At 37.5% G+C, this 14856-nt stretch overlaps 1 protein-coding gene across 1 annotated transcript; it reads left to right on the top strand.

Moving 5' to 3' along the window:
- Window positions 1-108: 108 nt before the first annotated feature.
- On the top strand, window positions 109-3736 carry LOC129889488 (probable WRKY transcription factor 51). The gene is made up of 3 exons (XM_055964802.1): window positions 109-395; window positions 866-1021; window positions 3314-3736. Exons 1-3 carry the CDS (start codon window positions 109-111, stop codon window positions 3477-3479), a joined length of 609 nt encoding a protein of 202 aa, XP_055820777.1. The 3' UTR covers window positions 3480-3736.
- Window positions 3737-14856: the final 11120 nt, after the last annotated feature.

Genomic DNA, 14856 nt, shown 5'->3' with positions numbered 1-14856 from the left:
ATACAATAATGCTATATATAAAAACACACCACCATTCTATGAAAGTCACCCTTTTCTTGAAAAGTCTTTCTTAGGTCTTATTGGCTAATTATTTTTTCTCCAAACACAATGAACTCCACTTTCATAGAAACAAGTACTTTTCCTCAGACAGGAAGCCCTAATTTTATTTTTCCCCTTTCCCACTCACATATGATGACTCAAGATTATAGTTATAATTTTCAAGATTTTGAATCTTCTTCATTTCTAGATCAACTTCTTGTTGATTATTCTCCAACCAATAACAATACTTGTCTTTTAGAAAATCACTCACATATGATGACTCAAGATTATAGTTATAATGGAAGTTCTGCCAATTCCTTTTATGCCACACCACCAAACATTAAACACTTGAAAGAGTAAGTCATCAAGTCTAAGAAGAGCTGGGAAACAATTTGTAGTCATATTTATTTTTCGAGCATTAAGTTCAGAAACACGTTGTTGATATGATGGATGAACATAGTTCAGTAAAGATCGCTTGGAATATGCTATTCTTTTTGTGTTACATAGTAACCGATCTTGGTTCTTTATTTATAGTTCTTGCAATAATCAGTCTGGAATTAGATGTTATTATATAAGACTTGATTTCTCATATGATTACTCAATTTATAGTTATTATTCAGAAAGTCACCTACTTTGTTGAATTAAGAAAATTGAAATCAAGAAGAAATGTGACTTTTTGAGATAATAACTATTAGTTGAGTGATCATATGAGAAACCAACACAGCTATACCACAAACTCATGTTGTCCGATGTTAATCTTTTTTTTTTTAATTTATAATTGTTGGTATACATATATTTCTTGATGTAGTTTTTGATGTTTTTACAGAAAATCCAAAGTGGGGATCATAAAGAAAGAGATCCAGAAGAATGAAAAACATGTTATTGCTTTTAGAACAAAGACTCAACTTGAGATCTTGGCTGATGGATATAAATGGAGAAAGTATGGCAAGAAGAAGGTGAAAAGTAACAAAAATTATTTGAGGTAAATTATATATATTATGAGCTTATATGCATTCCCCTCACCAATATGATCATCAATATTATTCATGCAATTTGTTTTGGGGGGTGTAAATTCCACTCCTTTTTGTTAATTCGAATCATGATTTTATCGTCACTAAAAGTAGAGTACATTTAAAGAAGAAGGGCTAGACCTAGCCTTGTTAGAGTTGGTAACTTGGAGAGATCAAGTTAAAGATTTATAAGCAATTACATGTTCCAAAAAGCAAAAAACTAGTAACAATAACGCCAGATGTTGTTTTAATATCGTGGTGTTCTTTAAGGGCAGTCTAGTGCACTAAAGCTCCCGCTATGCGCGGGGTCTGGGGAAGGGCCTGACCGCAAGGGTCTATTGTACGCAACCTTACCTTGCATTTCTGCCAGAGGCTATTTCCAAGGTTTGAACCCGTGACCTCTTGGTCACATGACAACAATTTTACCAGTTACTCCAAGACTCCCCTCCATCGTGGTGTTCTTTACATCTGAATATATAAAACTTGTTTTCATTTAAAAATTAATAAATATAAAATTTAAATAAAATTCTAGATTAATAAAATATTTTTTTTAAAAAATTATATGGCACCTGGAGGTGATGGTGGCTAGCAATGGTGGTTGTGATGCCGGTTGGTAATTGTGTTGGGTGATGATGGTGGTTCTAGATAGTAGCTAGTAGTGTTGATGACTGACAATAGTTGTCATGACAACTAAAATTTGTGGTGGACAATAGTAATAGCTAATGGTGGCGGTTAATGATGATGGTGGTTGGCGATATATAGTGATGGATAATTGTGATAATTGTTGTTAGTGATTGGTGGTTGGTATATAGTGGTAATTGTAAATGGTGGTGATAATGATTGTAGTTCTGGGTAATGATGGCGGTTGTAGGTTATGGATGCATGCATGATGATAGTTGATGCTGGTATGCAGCGACATCGACGATAGTTAGTGATGAAAATAGATGAAATTAGTGGTGACAATTGGGCGGGTTGGGTCAAGTTTGGACGAGTTATAATGGGTTAAGACAATCATTGGGTCAATACCTAACTCAACCCAAATTTATTTGGATCGATACGGGTTTGGTCAAAATGGATTAGGTAATGGATTATATAACGGGTCAAGACCCAACCCAACCTAATTTTTACTAAGCTTAATTATTTTATTTTTTCTTTTAAACTATTTTAGTACCCAATAAAATTATTATTTTCTTTATTATGGATATATATAACATATCAAATTGAAAAAAAAAGTTTTTTAAAAATATTTTAACAAGATTTCTCATGAGATAATTTGGGTTACATATCAACTCAATTTTTAATGAATTGAAATAAATTAAGCTAATGAATGAACGGTCAATTGGACGGGTTGTGTTTGATTTTGCCGCCCCTAAATGAAATAGTAATGAACTACATGTCTATTTTTGTAGAAACATTTGAATATATATGCAAATTTGTTTTTGGGTAAACAAAGATAATATATATATATATATTAACTTAACTTAACTTAACATGCATCATTACATATAAATGACAAGACAGCTTGTGCATGTCTGCTAGGATTGTTCTTAGGTGAGTATCATAATAATTGTTACAATTTTCAAATTTAGAAGCCATTTTTTCAGCCTAATTTGTTTGCTTCCACTTTACTAGACTATCGTTTGGTTGGAAGCAAGTTATTCTAGGATTAATTATCGTAGAATAAGGTGAGATAGCTTATCCCATCATGTATATGGGATAACTTATTCATTACTATGGTATAAATGGTAGGATAAGTTATCCCAAACTTGTCAACCAAACTATATATTGATGCGCTAACCAATAAAAAAGCAGCCCGGTGCACTAAAGCTTCCGCTATGCGCAAGGTCCATATATAGTGTTATATCACATGAGGGGCTACAAGAAATTAACCACAACATAATGAACGTAGAGAATCTATTAGTGATATCAAATAGTTAAATTTAAGACTTAACTTCTTTTTAACTCTTAAATTTGGCCCAATGTTTAATCTAATAGTATATAATTAAGAGACTCAAATATTATAATAGAGACAAATATCAGATTTAGAGAAAAAAAAACAAATTATTTAGTATTGAATGAAACTCAAATATTATAATAGAGACAAATATCAGATTTAGAGAAAAAAAACAAATTATTTAGTATTGAATGAAATGAGTTTGAACGAACGTTAGATTGCATATATATATATATATAGGGGATTCATATAACATACTCTAGCTCCAATTAATGATATATATATTCATGTGTTTTGTGTAACCAAATAGGAATTACTACAAATGTTCAATTCAAGGATGCGAGGTAAAGAAGAAAGTCGAAAGAGATGGACATGATTCAAGCTATTTGATTACTACATATGAAGGCAAACACAATCATGAAGTCAACTCCTCTATCATTAATTTACAATCATGTAAACGCGGATTCAGAATTTGAATTGAATTTCATCAAAGAAGATAGCAAAGACTAACCAAATTTTATTTCTATCGTTGAACCAAGAAACTCATTTGTTACTAGGTTCCAACAACGACTACTTTGTGATTTTAGCTAGTGTACAAATATATATAGATATAGGACATTATATTGTTTCATTAGTAATATATCGTGTGTGATATATGTCAACTTTTCTCAGTTTACAGTCAACATATAATTGTAATCTTATATAGTTGACCAGCTATGCGAAACAATATTGTAAGCGGAAACAAATATTTTACTGATAAGTACATATTTATTTGGTAATTTGTTTTTCTTATGTAGTCATGTATCTTGTACTTTGTTACTGCGTCAATTTATCAAAGGAAAAATTACTTAGATGAACACTTTTTAATAAATAATTATTAATTTTAGCGATACTTTTTATTTATTATCATTTATAGCAATACATAGTAATATTATGATAAATCTGCCATGTATTAAAAATGAGTTATGTATGCAATATAAATATATTATACGTGTTTTAAAATATATTATACTTGTTTGGTAAGAAATAAACACAATGTATTATAAATGTATTAAAGTGTGTCATAAATGTATTATCCATGAATAAAACTTGTATTATATGTATTTTATAAATGATTTTCGGTAATATGTATTATAAGTGTCCAACGAAAAAATATTATTGTTATAAATGGTAAATATTTTCTTAATATAGTATATTTATGTAAGTTTTCCTATATCTAATGATGTTTAGTTATATATATATTATTCTAAAAATATTTGTATATAATCTAGACAAATATTATGGGAGGTAACTGTGACAGGTATGGCCGCAGGGTATGGGGTGATGGTGGTGGTTGGGGGCGGATGGAAGCTACATGAGTGGTGGTGAAGATAAAGTATGTTGGAGGGTGGGAAGAACCATCAGTATGACCATGTGGAATACCACTCATTGAACTTGTTTTTCCTACGTCCATTATAAAATAATTTACAAGAAAATTATTTTTTTAGAAAAAATGTGTTTCAAAAATTTTGGTAAATCGAATATGAAAAAATTAAAAAACGTATTTTATTTCTTAAACTTCGTACCCTTTTCCTGAAATGATGAAAGGCAAAAAGGAAACTTCCTCCCATCCCCTCCCTTCTGTCCAAGACTACGAGATTAGAAATGACAACGAAGTAAAGGGAAAGATGGGGGGGGGGGGGGGGTTAAGTTATGCTGGACAGAACGGAATAGTCTCTAAACGAGTTCGGTTTTTCAAAATGCGCTTGTTACAGAATAGTGGGATTCATTATACCATTATTATAATTTCAATTCATGAGCTGGCTTCTTTTTATGAAAATTATGCGGAAAAAATTGTAGTACTCTCTCCATTCACTTTTTTGTAACATTTTTCTTTACGAAGAGTTAATTTAACTAATTTTTAAGTCAAGTTAAAGATTAATTTAATATTTAAATTTTTTAAATTTAGATGTATGTTCGAAAACTATACGAAGAATACTATAAGTTATAATTTTTATCACATTAATATGGTTTAAGAAATATATGTTAAAATATTGGCTAAAATTCTAAATTTAACTTTAGTGATACGAAACGTGACAAGAGTAAAAGAGCATGGAAATGAAAGAGTATATTGGACTTTGCATACTTCTTCAAGGATAGGAATTAAGGAAACACAAGGAAATTGTGATATAGTTATGTCCGGATCAAGTGACTGTTAATAAAGTCAAATTGCATAAATGGTCCCTTATTTGGGCACAACTTTGAGCTTCATTAAATTATTTATTTTTAATTAATTATGTGGACTTGGATAATCTAAAATCTTGTGGAAAAATCGTACATTAGATTGAGTCTTTCTGATGGTCGTGTCCCTCCCTGGTTTCTAGCTTGTGCATTTGTTGCCTTCACACGCATGAAGAGAACCAGAGATTGCTGCTTGCTGGTGTTTAGCACTGTGTCACGATCCAACCCATCAGATCATGTGAGTATCCATTCCATGATCTAAGTAAAAGAATTCTTAACCCCTTATATGAAAAGCATTGCAAAATTTATATCAAATTTGAGTATTTAAGCCAGAAATTTCTAGTAATATACAATAATCCAGTTTATACAAAATAACACATAAACCTCCCACAGATACTAGTCTAAAACAGGTACAAGAGCTTCTAAGAGTAGTAATCAAGAAAATGAAGAATGACACAGTTTCCACCATAAGAAAGAAAAAAGAAGCTGTTGGAGGATCGCATTCGTCTTCATTTAAGAGACATAACTGATCCTGCAACCAGACTATGCCAAGTGGCATAACAATAGTAGTATCATTACAAACAAGACGTATTGGTAGGTATCGTCGATCAATCTAATACCCACCGCATAGTATATGACCAGAAAATAAAAGAGATCATCATTATTAAATCTTATAAACCTGTCCACCCAACCAAATAAGTAAACTTCTTCCTTTCACTCTTATAGTTTTCCTGTAACACCCCTAAAAAATTTTTGCTAAGATTCAGACCTTTCTTGTGTACGTGTAGGATCGAACTCGAGTATTGTGAAGTATATGCATGAGTTAAGATGAGTCCCTAAGAAATTGAAAAGTGTTAGAGGTGATGTGGAGTCACAAAGGACCCCTAGGACCAAACTAAGTCCAAAGGATTCGTCGTGGCTAAGTTTTAGAATGAGTTCGTATAAGGGGTCGACTTCTAACGACCCAATCTTTTGAAAGTCGACAATCTGGGTGGCCCACGACCTATTAAATTAAAGGTCGTCGAGTCTTCTTTCCAACGCCTCCAAGAATGTAATTTTTGGAGTTCGGAGTCAAAAGATATGACAATCCTAAGACGAACTAGCACGACAAGAATTTCAGGCCTGGGTTGCAACTGCTGGGAAACTAGGCTTGGCGGCACAGTGGCGAGACGCGCCACTATCGCGCCAGGAACACGCCTCAGTAGTTTGGTCCCTAGAGCGGCGCGCCACTACGAGATGTTCAGGGTTTTCAAGTTTATTTTCCAAAACCTAGAAAATATGGGCTTGGCGCTGTAAGGACGAGACGCACCACTATCGCGCTAGGAACACGCCTCAATAGTTTGGTCCTTGGCACGGCGCACCACTAACAGATGTGCAAGTTTTAGGCCTAATCGACCTAACGCTACAATGGCACGACGCACCACTATCGCGTCAAGAGCATTTTTAGCCTATTTTTCAGAATTTTGGAGAAAGGGCAATTTGGGAATTGTCCCAAATTATATATGTATCAGCCTTGAATGTTTTGGACCATTTTTCAGCCCCCCTCTCTCTCTCTAAAAATCCCTAGAAAATTTCTCTCTTCTTCTTCTTCTTCTCCAAATCCTTCTTCAACAAGATTTGCCTCCAAGAGCTTCAAGACTTCAAGTTGCCATTGAAGACCCACCAACAAAGTTTCTTCAAGAATCTATTCTAAGGTATGTAAGGCTACTCAAAGCATGGGTTGAGTTGACCCATGTGCCCTATACTTTCCTTGAGGTTAAATGGAGTTTCTTGATAGGTTTATGTTTGAATGAGTCTTGTCTCCTATTAATTTGATTCTTATTGTGTTGATGTTGTTGAGCTAAGAAATTCCTAAAAAACCTTCATGCTAGTATGAGTTAATGGAGATGGGTTGTTAATATGCTTTTTGTTGATTTTCTTAACCATGTGATTATATTGCATAGGTCAATTTCCTTAAATGTGTTATTCCTCTTGAATTGTTGGTTGAAACCCTTAGAGTTGTGATGAGTCCTAAGGACATGATAAATGAGGAGAGGAATGGTTTGTTGTGTTTGTGGGATGTTATAAATGCATATCTAATTTAGGCTTGAATGAGTTGATTGGAGGATGGAATTGACGAGTGGACAAGGTCCTAAATGAGACTTGCCATTATGACTCGATTGAGTTGAATTGAGGATAGAGTTGAGATGTTGGCAAGGTTCTAAATGAAACTAGCCATGAGGACTTGTTTGAGATGATTGGATGGAGCCTTATGAGCATGGAGTCATGGGAGGAGTATCGAGCACCGAAGCGGGAAGAGTATAGTCCATACTCGAACCCTAAAAACTATGCCGCTAATGTAGGTAGGGATAAAACCATTAAAGTTAGATGCTTTCTGTGGGATCGAACCGTTAAAGTCGGATGTTTCCCATTTTATTGTCTTGAAATGATAGGACTTGACTAATCGATGGAATCTATGATTAGGGAGGCGTTCATGCCCTGGCAAGGTATGGATGGACATGGCAACAACGTCAGCTTGTTGTACTATCACTAGCTCATAAGTAATGGTTGTCGGATAAGAGAAACTCCTATTTAGGTCTTGATAGTACTCTGAGTTAGTTGAGTTCAGTGGCATGTGATTTGGTCCCATCTAAACTATTTCTTGTTAGACTTAGGGCACTTGAGTGAATTGTTACTTATTTCTGAATTGAGATTTCCGAGTTGGTTGATCCTTTTCTGATGTTGTTTCATTCGGCCATTTTACATACTCGTACATTCCACATACTGACGCCATTTGGCATGCATCATTTCATGATGTAGAGACAGGTACCAGAGATCATCAACCGGCGTACCGTTGAAGATCTACGCACTCCTAGCTACTTGGTGAGCCCTCCTAGTTTTTGGAGGATGCCCAGACTTTCCTTACAGTTTTGTCTGTTTACTCTATTTTTACTTGTTGGTAGCCATGGGCCTATCATTGGCACCTCTTAGATGTTTATAGAGGCTTCATAGACCAGAGTGTGGGAATGTTGGATTGTTATTTTGAATAGTTTTATTTATAATTGTTTTTGATTTGATAATAGTTGGCCTTCAGTCCTTATAATATGAATAGTATGCCTATGATTGAGTCTTCCACTGAGTGAATATGATTGAATGAAAGTGTAACTGGACCAGGTGGTTTGCTTGAAGGCCATAAATGGCTTTCGAGTGCTGGTCGCATCTAGGGTACCCTCTCGGGGCGTGACAAACATGGTATCAGAGCCTAGAGTTCAAGAGTCCTAGGGAGTCTATGAAGCCGTGTCTAGTGGAGTCTTGCTTATGGGTGTGTTGTTTACCACACTTATAATTAGGAAGCTATAATACATTAGGAATTGTTTCACTTCTTTCATACTCTGAATTCGTGCGATAGAGTTAAACTCTGTAAAACTCCCTTTCTAATTCGTGCATTTATACATTGCAGACAATGCCTCCCAAACGTACTGCCAATCAAAGGAACACTGATAGCGCAGAGATGCCCCAGTCAGAGGTACGCCCATCGAGGGCTAGACGCTGACCCACAAGATATGCGGAGGCACCCTAAGTGTTTGCTACTCCGCCTGCACCTACATCAGAGGCAGAATTTCAAGGGGCAATTGCAATGCTCACTTAATTAGTGGCTGCCCGGAACGGTAACCAGAGTTCGTCAACTCTTAGCTCTAGTTCCTAAGAGCCGTCTGCTGCCACCAGAATTAGAGACTTTCTAAGAATGAATCTGCTGGCATTCACGTGGTCTAAGGTTGATGAAGATCTCCAAAATTTTATTGATGAAATATGGATGATCCTGAAAGCTATGCATGCTACTGAGATCAAGGGGATTGAGTTGGTGTCATATCAGTTCAAGGATGTGGCAAACATCTAGTATAACCAATGGGAACAAGGTAGAGGTGAGGATGCTGAATCTGCTGTCTGGGATGAATTTGAGGGAGCCTTTCTTGACCACTTTTTCCCCCGAGAATTGAAGGAAGCAAAAGTGGAGGAGTTTGTGAATCTGAAATAAAAAGGTATGACAGTTAAGAAGTACGGTCTGAAATTCATCAACTATCCAGATATGCTCCAGAAATGATCCAGATATGAGATCGAAGATGAGGAAATTTGTCTCCGGTTTAGAAAGACATGTGAAGAAGGAGTGCAAAATGGCATTGTTAATCTCCGATATGGATATTTCAAGACTAATGGTGTACGCTTCAACAGGTGGAGGATAAGAAGAGAAAAGACAAAGAGGAGCATCTGAGCAAGAAGGAAAAATCAGCAGGACTTGAGAGTGAACAGAGGCAGAACAAGGGCAACAGGTCCTTCTTCCAGAAGAGGCCTTCCAGTTTTGCCTCATCGACTACAAGTGCACCTATGCCGCAGAACAGATATGATTGAAAAGGATAGAGTCATTAGAATGTCAGACCCCAGGGTTCTTAATCCCAGGCTAGCGTGTGTCAAGGTTTGACAGGGAAGCCACCATGCGATAAGTATGGTAGGCTCTATTTGGGAGAGTGCAGAGCGGGAAAGGTTGGTTGTTATAAATGTGGCCAACTGGACCATTTTCAGAGGGAGTGTCCAATAGGGGAAACAGAGCTCAGTATTCTACCGCCGCACCACTTGCTAGAAGTAATCAGAGGGGCACTACTTCAGGTACGAGTGAAGGTACGAACCGTCTATATGCCATGGGTAGTCGCCAAGATCAAGAGAACTCTCTGAACGTTGTGATGGGTATGATTCGATCTCTTCTCTTGACTATTATGTTTTGATGGATCCGGGTGCCACCCTATCTTTTGTGACTCCTTACGTGGCTAGTAATTTCAATAAAATTCCTAAATGTCTTTTTGAGCCCTTCAGTGTAGCTACTCTTTTCGGTGATTCTGTCTTAGCTGAGAGAGTCTATAGAGATTGCACTATGTCAATTCATCACACGTACACCTTGGATGACTTAGTTAAGTTTGACATGGTTGATTTTGTTGTGATTCTTAGTATGGACTGACTTTATGTCTGTTATGCCTCTATTAATTGTAGGAATGGGATTGTTAAGTTCAAATTCCCGAACAAGGCTGTTATAGAGTGGAAGGGGAGTCCTATCGTGCCTAAGGGTAAGTTTATTTCCTACCTTAGGGCCAGCAAACTAATCTCGAAAAGGTGTATCTATCACATTGTCTGAGTGAAAGATGACAATGTTGAGTCCCCATCCCATGAGTCGGTTCCGATTGTTAATGAGTTTCCTGAAGTCTTTCCAGAAGATCTGCTTGGAGTCCCTCTTGATAAGGATATCGACTTTGGGATTGATGTTCTTCCTGACACCAAGCCTATGTCAATCCCTCCATATAGAATGGCTCCAGCTGAGTTGAAAGAGTTGAAGGAACAATTGAAAGACTTGTTAGATAAGGGATTCATTAGGCCGAGTGTCTCACCATGGGTTGCCCCCATCCTATTCGTGCAAAAGAAAGATGGGTCCCTTAGGATGTGTATCGCTTATAGGCAGCTAAACAAGGTCACCATAAAGAACAAATACCCTCTTCCCATAATAGATGATTTATTTGATCAACTTGAGGGTGCCACCTATTTCTCAAAGATAGACCTAAGGTCAGGCTACCATCAGTTGAAGGTGAGGGAGTGTGACATCCCAAAGATAGCTTTTCAGACCCGTTATGGCTATTTTGAATTTTTGGTCATGTCCTTTGGGTTGACAAATGCCCCCGCAGCTTTTATGGACTCATGAACCGGGTGTTTAAACCATATCTTAATATATTTGTAATTGTATTCATAGATGATATTTTGGTCTACTCTAAGAACGAGAAGGAGCACGCCCATCATCTTAGAGTCATCTTGCAAACCTTGAAAGACTAGGTATTATATGCAAAGTTCTCCAAATGTGAATTTTGGCTTGCATTAGTGGCTTTTCTGGGCCACATTGTATCTGGAGATGGTATTCAGGTTGATGCTCAGAAGATTGAGGCAGTGAAAAATTGGCCCAGACCTACATCCCCGATAGAGATAAGAAGCTTTTTAGGTCTAGCTGGCTACTACTGAAGGTTTGTAGAGGGATTCTCATCCATATCATTACCATTGACCAAGCTGACCCAAAAGAAAGCTAAGTTCCAATGGTCCGATGCTTGTGAGGAAAGTTTCGAGAAATTGAAGACCAAGCTAACCACTGCTCCTGTCCTGACTTTGCCCGATGGAACAGAGGGTTTTGTGATCTATTGTGATACATTTAGAATTGATTTGGGCTATGTACTGATGCAGAGGGGGAAGGTGATAGCCTATGCGTCAAGACAACTTAAGGTTAATGAGAGGAATTACCCAACTCATGACCTTAAGCTGGCGGCTGTGGTGTTTGCACTTAAAATTTGGTACCTCTACTTGTATGGAGTGCATGTTAATATGTTTACCGATCACAAGAGCTTACAATACGTCTTCAGCCAGAAGGGACTCAACTTGAGGCAAAGGAGATGGATCGATCTACTCAAGGACTATGATATGAGCATCCTCTACCATCCACGTAAAACTAATATTGTTGCTGATGCTCTTAGTAGGTTGTCTATGGGTAGCACTGCCCATGTAGAGGCGAGAAGGAGAGAATTGATGAAAGAGGTACATAGATTATCCCAATTGGGGGTTCTTCTGGAAAAGAACAATAAAGGCAGAGTTTCTGTACAGGATGGGTCTGCATCCTCACTTGTGGCAGAGGTAAAGGACAAAGAAGATTAGGATCCCGTCCTTCTCTAATTGAAGAAAGTTGTTCACAAACAAGAGGTGATGGTTTTCACCAAAAGGGGAGATGGTGTGTTAAAGTACCAAATAGGTTGTGCATACCCGATGTCGATGATGTTCGAGAGAGAATTATGGCTGAAGCGCATAGTTCTAGATACTCTCTTTATCATGTCTTTACAAAAGTTTATCATGACTTGAGAGAAATCTATTAGTAGAGTGGGATGAAGAGAGACATTGCAGAATTTGTTTCCAAGTGTCCGACTTGCCAACAGGTGAAAGTTCAGCATCAAAGACCATGTGGCTTGGCTCAAAATATAGACATTCTAGAATGGAAGTGGGAGATGATCAACATGAACTTTATTACAGGTTTACCGAGGTCCCGAAAACAACATGATTCGATTTGGGTAATTGTGGATAGAATGATAATTAGCTCACTTCTTGGCAGTTAAGACTACTGACACCGCAGAAGATTATGCAAAGTTATACATTCAAGAGATCGTCAGATTGCATGGGGTTCCCTTGTCTATCATCTTAGACAAAGAAGCTCAATTCACTTTCCAATTTTGGAAATCCTTTCAAAAGGGACTGGGTTCGAAGGTGAACTTGAGTACGGCCTTTTATCCCCAGACAGATGGCCAAGCAGAGCACACCATCCAGACATTTAAAGATATGTTGAGGGCATGTATACTTGACTTCAAAGGAAATTGGGATGATCACTTACCTCTCATAGAGTTTGTATATAATAATAGCTATCATGCAACCATTCAAATGGCTCCTTATGAAGCTTTGTATGAGAGGAGGTGTAGATCGCCAATTGGATGGTTTGAAGTTGGTAAAGTTGAGTTGATTGGGCCTGATTTTGTTCACCAAGCCATGGAGAAGGTAAGAGTTATTCAAGATAGGCTAAAGACAACCCAAAGACGCCAAAGATCTTACACCGACATGAGGAGGAGAGACTTAGAGTTTAAGGTGGGTGATTGGGTATACTTGGAAGTGTCACCCATGAAGGGCGTTATGAGGTTTGGAAGGAAGGGGAAGCTAAGTCCTTGATATATTGGTCCTTACCAGATTTCAAGGAGGATCAGAAGTGTTGCCTATGAGTTGGAGTTACCCTCAGAGCTAGCCTCTATTCATCCGGTATTCTATGTTTTGATGTTGAAGAAGTGCTTGGGTGATCCTTCATTGGTAGTCCCCATCGATAGCATAAGAGTTAAGGATAGTTTATCCTATAAAGAGGTTCTTATCCAGATTCTTGATTGCCAAATTCATCAATTGAGGAACAAAGAGATCACCACTATTAAAGTCCTATTGAGAAATTAATTTGTTGAGGAAGCCACATGAGAAGCGGAGGAAGACATGAAATCCAAATATCCATATCAGGAATTTCAGGCCTGGGTTGCAACTGCTGGGAAACTAGGTTTGGCACCACAGTGGCGCGACGCGCAACTATTGCGCCAAGAACACGCCTCAGTAGTTTGGTCCCTAGCGTGGTACGCCACTACAAGATGTGCAGGGTTTTCAAGCTTATTTTCCAAAATCCAAAAAATATAGGCTTGGCGCTATAAGGGCGAGATGCGCTACTATCGCGCCTGAAACACGCCTCAATGGCGTGATGCGCCACCATCGCGCCAAGAGCAGTTTTAGCCTATTTTTCAAAATTTTAGAGAAAGGGCAATTTGGGAATTGTCCCAAATTATATATGTATCAGCCTTGAATGTTTTGGACCATTTTTCAGCCCCCCTCTCTCTCTCTAAAAATCCCTAGAAAATTTCTCTCTTCTTCTTCTTCTTCTCCAAATCCTTCTTCAACAAGATTTGCCTCCAAGAGCTTCAAGACTTCAAGTTGCCATTGAAGACCCACCAACAAAGTTTCTTCAAGAATCTATTCTAAGGTATGTAAGGCTACTCAAAGCATGGGTTGAGTTGACCCATGTGCCCTATACTTTCCTTGAGGTTAAATGGAGTTTCTTGATAGGTTTATGTTTGAATGAGTCTTGTCTCCTATTAATTTGATTCTTATTGTGTTGATGTTGTTGAGCTAAGAAATTCCTAAAAAACCTTCATGCTAGTATGAGTTAATGGAGATGGGTTGTTAATATGCTTTTTGTTGATTTTCTTAACCATGTGATTATATTGCATAGGTCAATTTCCTTAAATGTGTTATTCCTCTTGAATTGTTGGTTGAAACCCTTAGAGTTGTGATGAGTCCTAAGGACATGATAAATGAGGAGAGGAATGGTTTGTTGTGTTTGTGGGATGTTATAAATGCATATCTAATTTAGGCTTGAATGAGTTGATTGGAGGATGGAATTGACGAGTGGACAAGGTCCTAAATGAGACTTGCCATTATGACTCGATTGAGTTGAATTGAGGATAGAGTTGAGATGTTGGCAAGGTTCTAAATGAAACTAGCCATGAGGACTTGTTTGAGATGATTGGATGGAGCCTTATGAGCATGGAGTCATGGGAGGAGTATCGAGCACCGTAGCGGGTAAGAGTATAGTCCATACTCGAACCCTAAAAACTACACCGCCAATGTAGGTAGGGATGGAACTGTTATAGTTGGATGCTTCCAATGGGATTGAACCATTAAAGTCGGATGTTTCCTATTTTATTATCTTGAAATGATAGGACTTGACTAATCGATGGAATCCATGATTAGGGAGGCGTTCATGCCCTGGCAAGGTATGGACGGACATAGCAATAACGTCTGCTTGTTTCACTATCACTAGCTCATAAGTGATGGTTGTCGGATAAGAAAAACTCCTATTTAGGTCTTGATAGTACTCCGAGTCAGTTAAGTTGAGTGGCATGTGATTTGGTCCCGTCTAAACCATTTTTTGTTAGACTTAGGGCACTTGAGTGAATTGTTACTTATTTCTGAATTGAGATTTCCGAGTTGGTTGATCTTTTTCTGATG

The sequence above is a fragment of the Solanum dulcamara genome, chromosome 1, assembly GCF_947179165.1.
Source record: "Solanum dulcamara chromosome 1, daSolDulc1.2, whole genome shotgun sequence".
NCBI classification, from domain to species: Eukaryota; Viridiplantae; Streptophyta; class Magnoliopsida; order Solanales; family Solanaceae; genus Solanum; species Solanum dulcamara.
The sequence above is the reverse complement of the archived record's forward strand: the minus strand, read 5'-3'. Positions and strand labels throughout refer to the sequence as shown.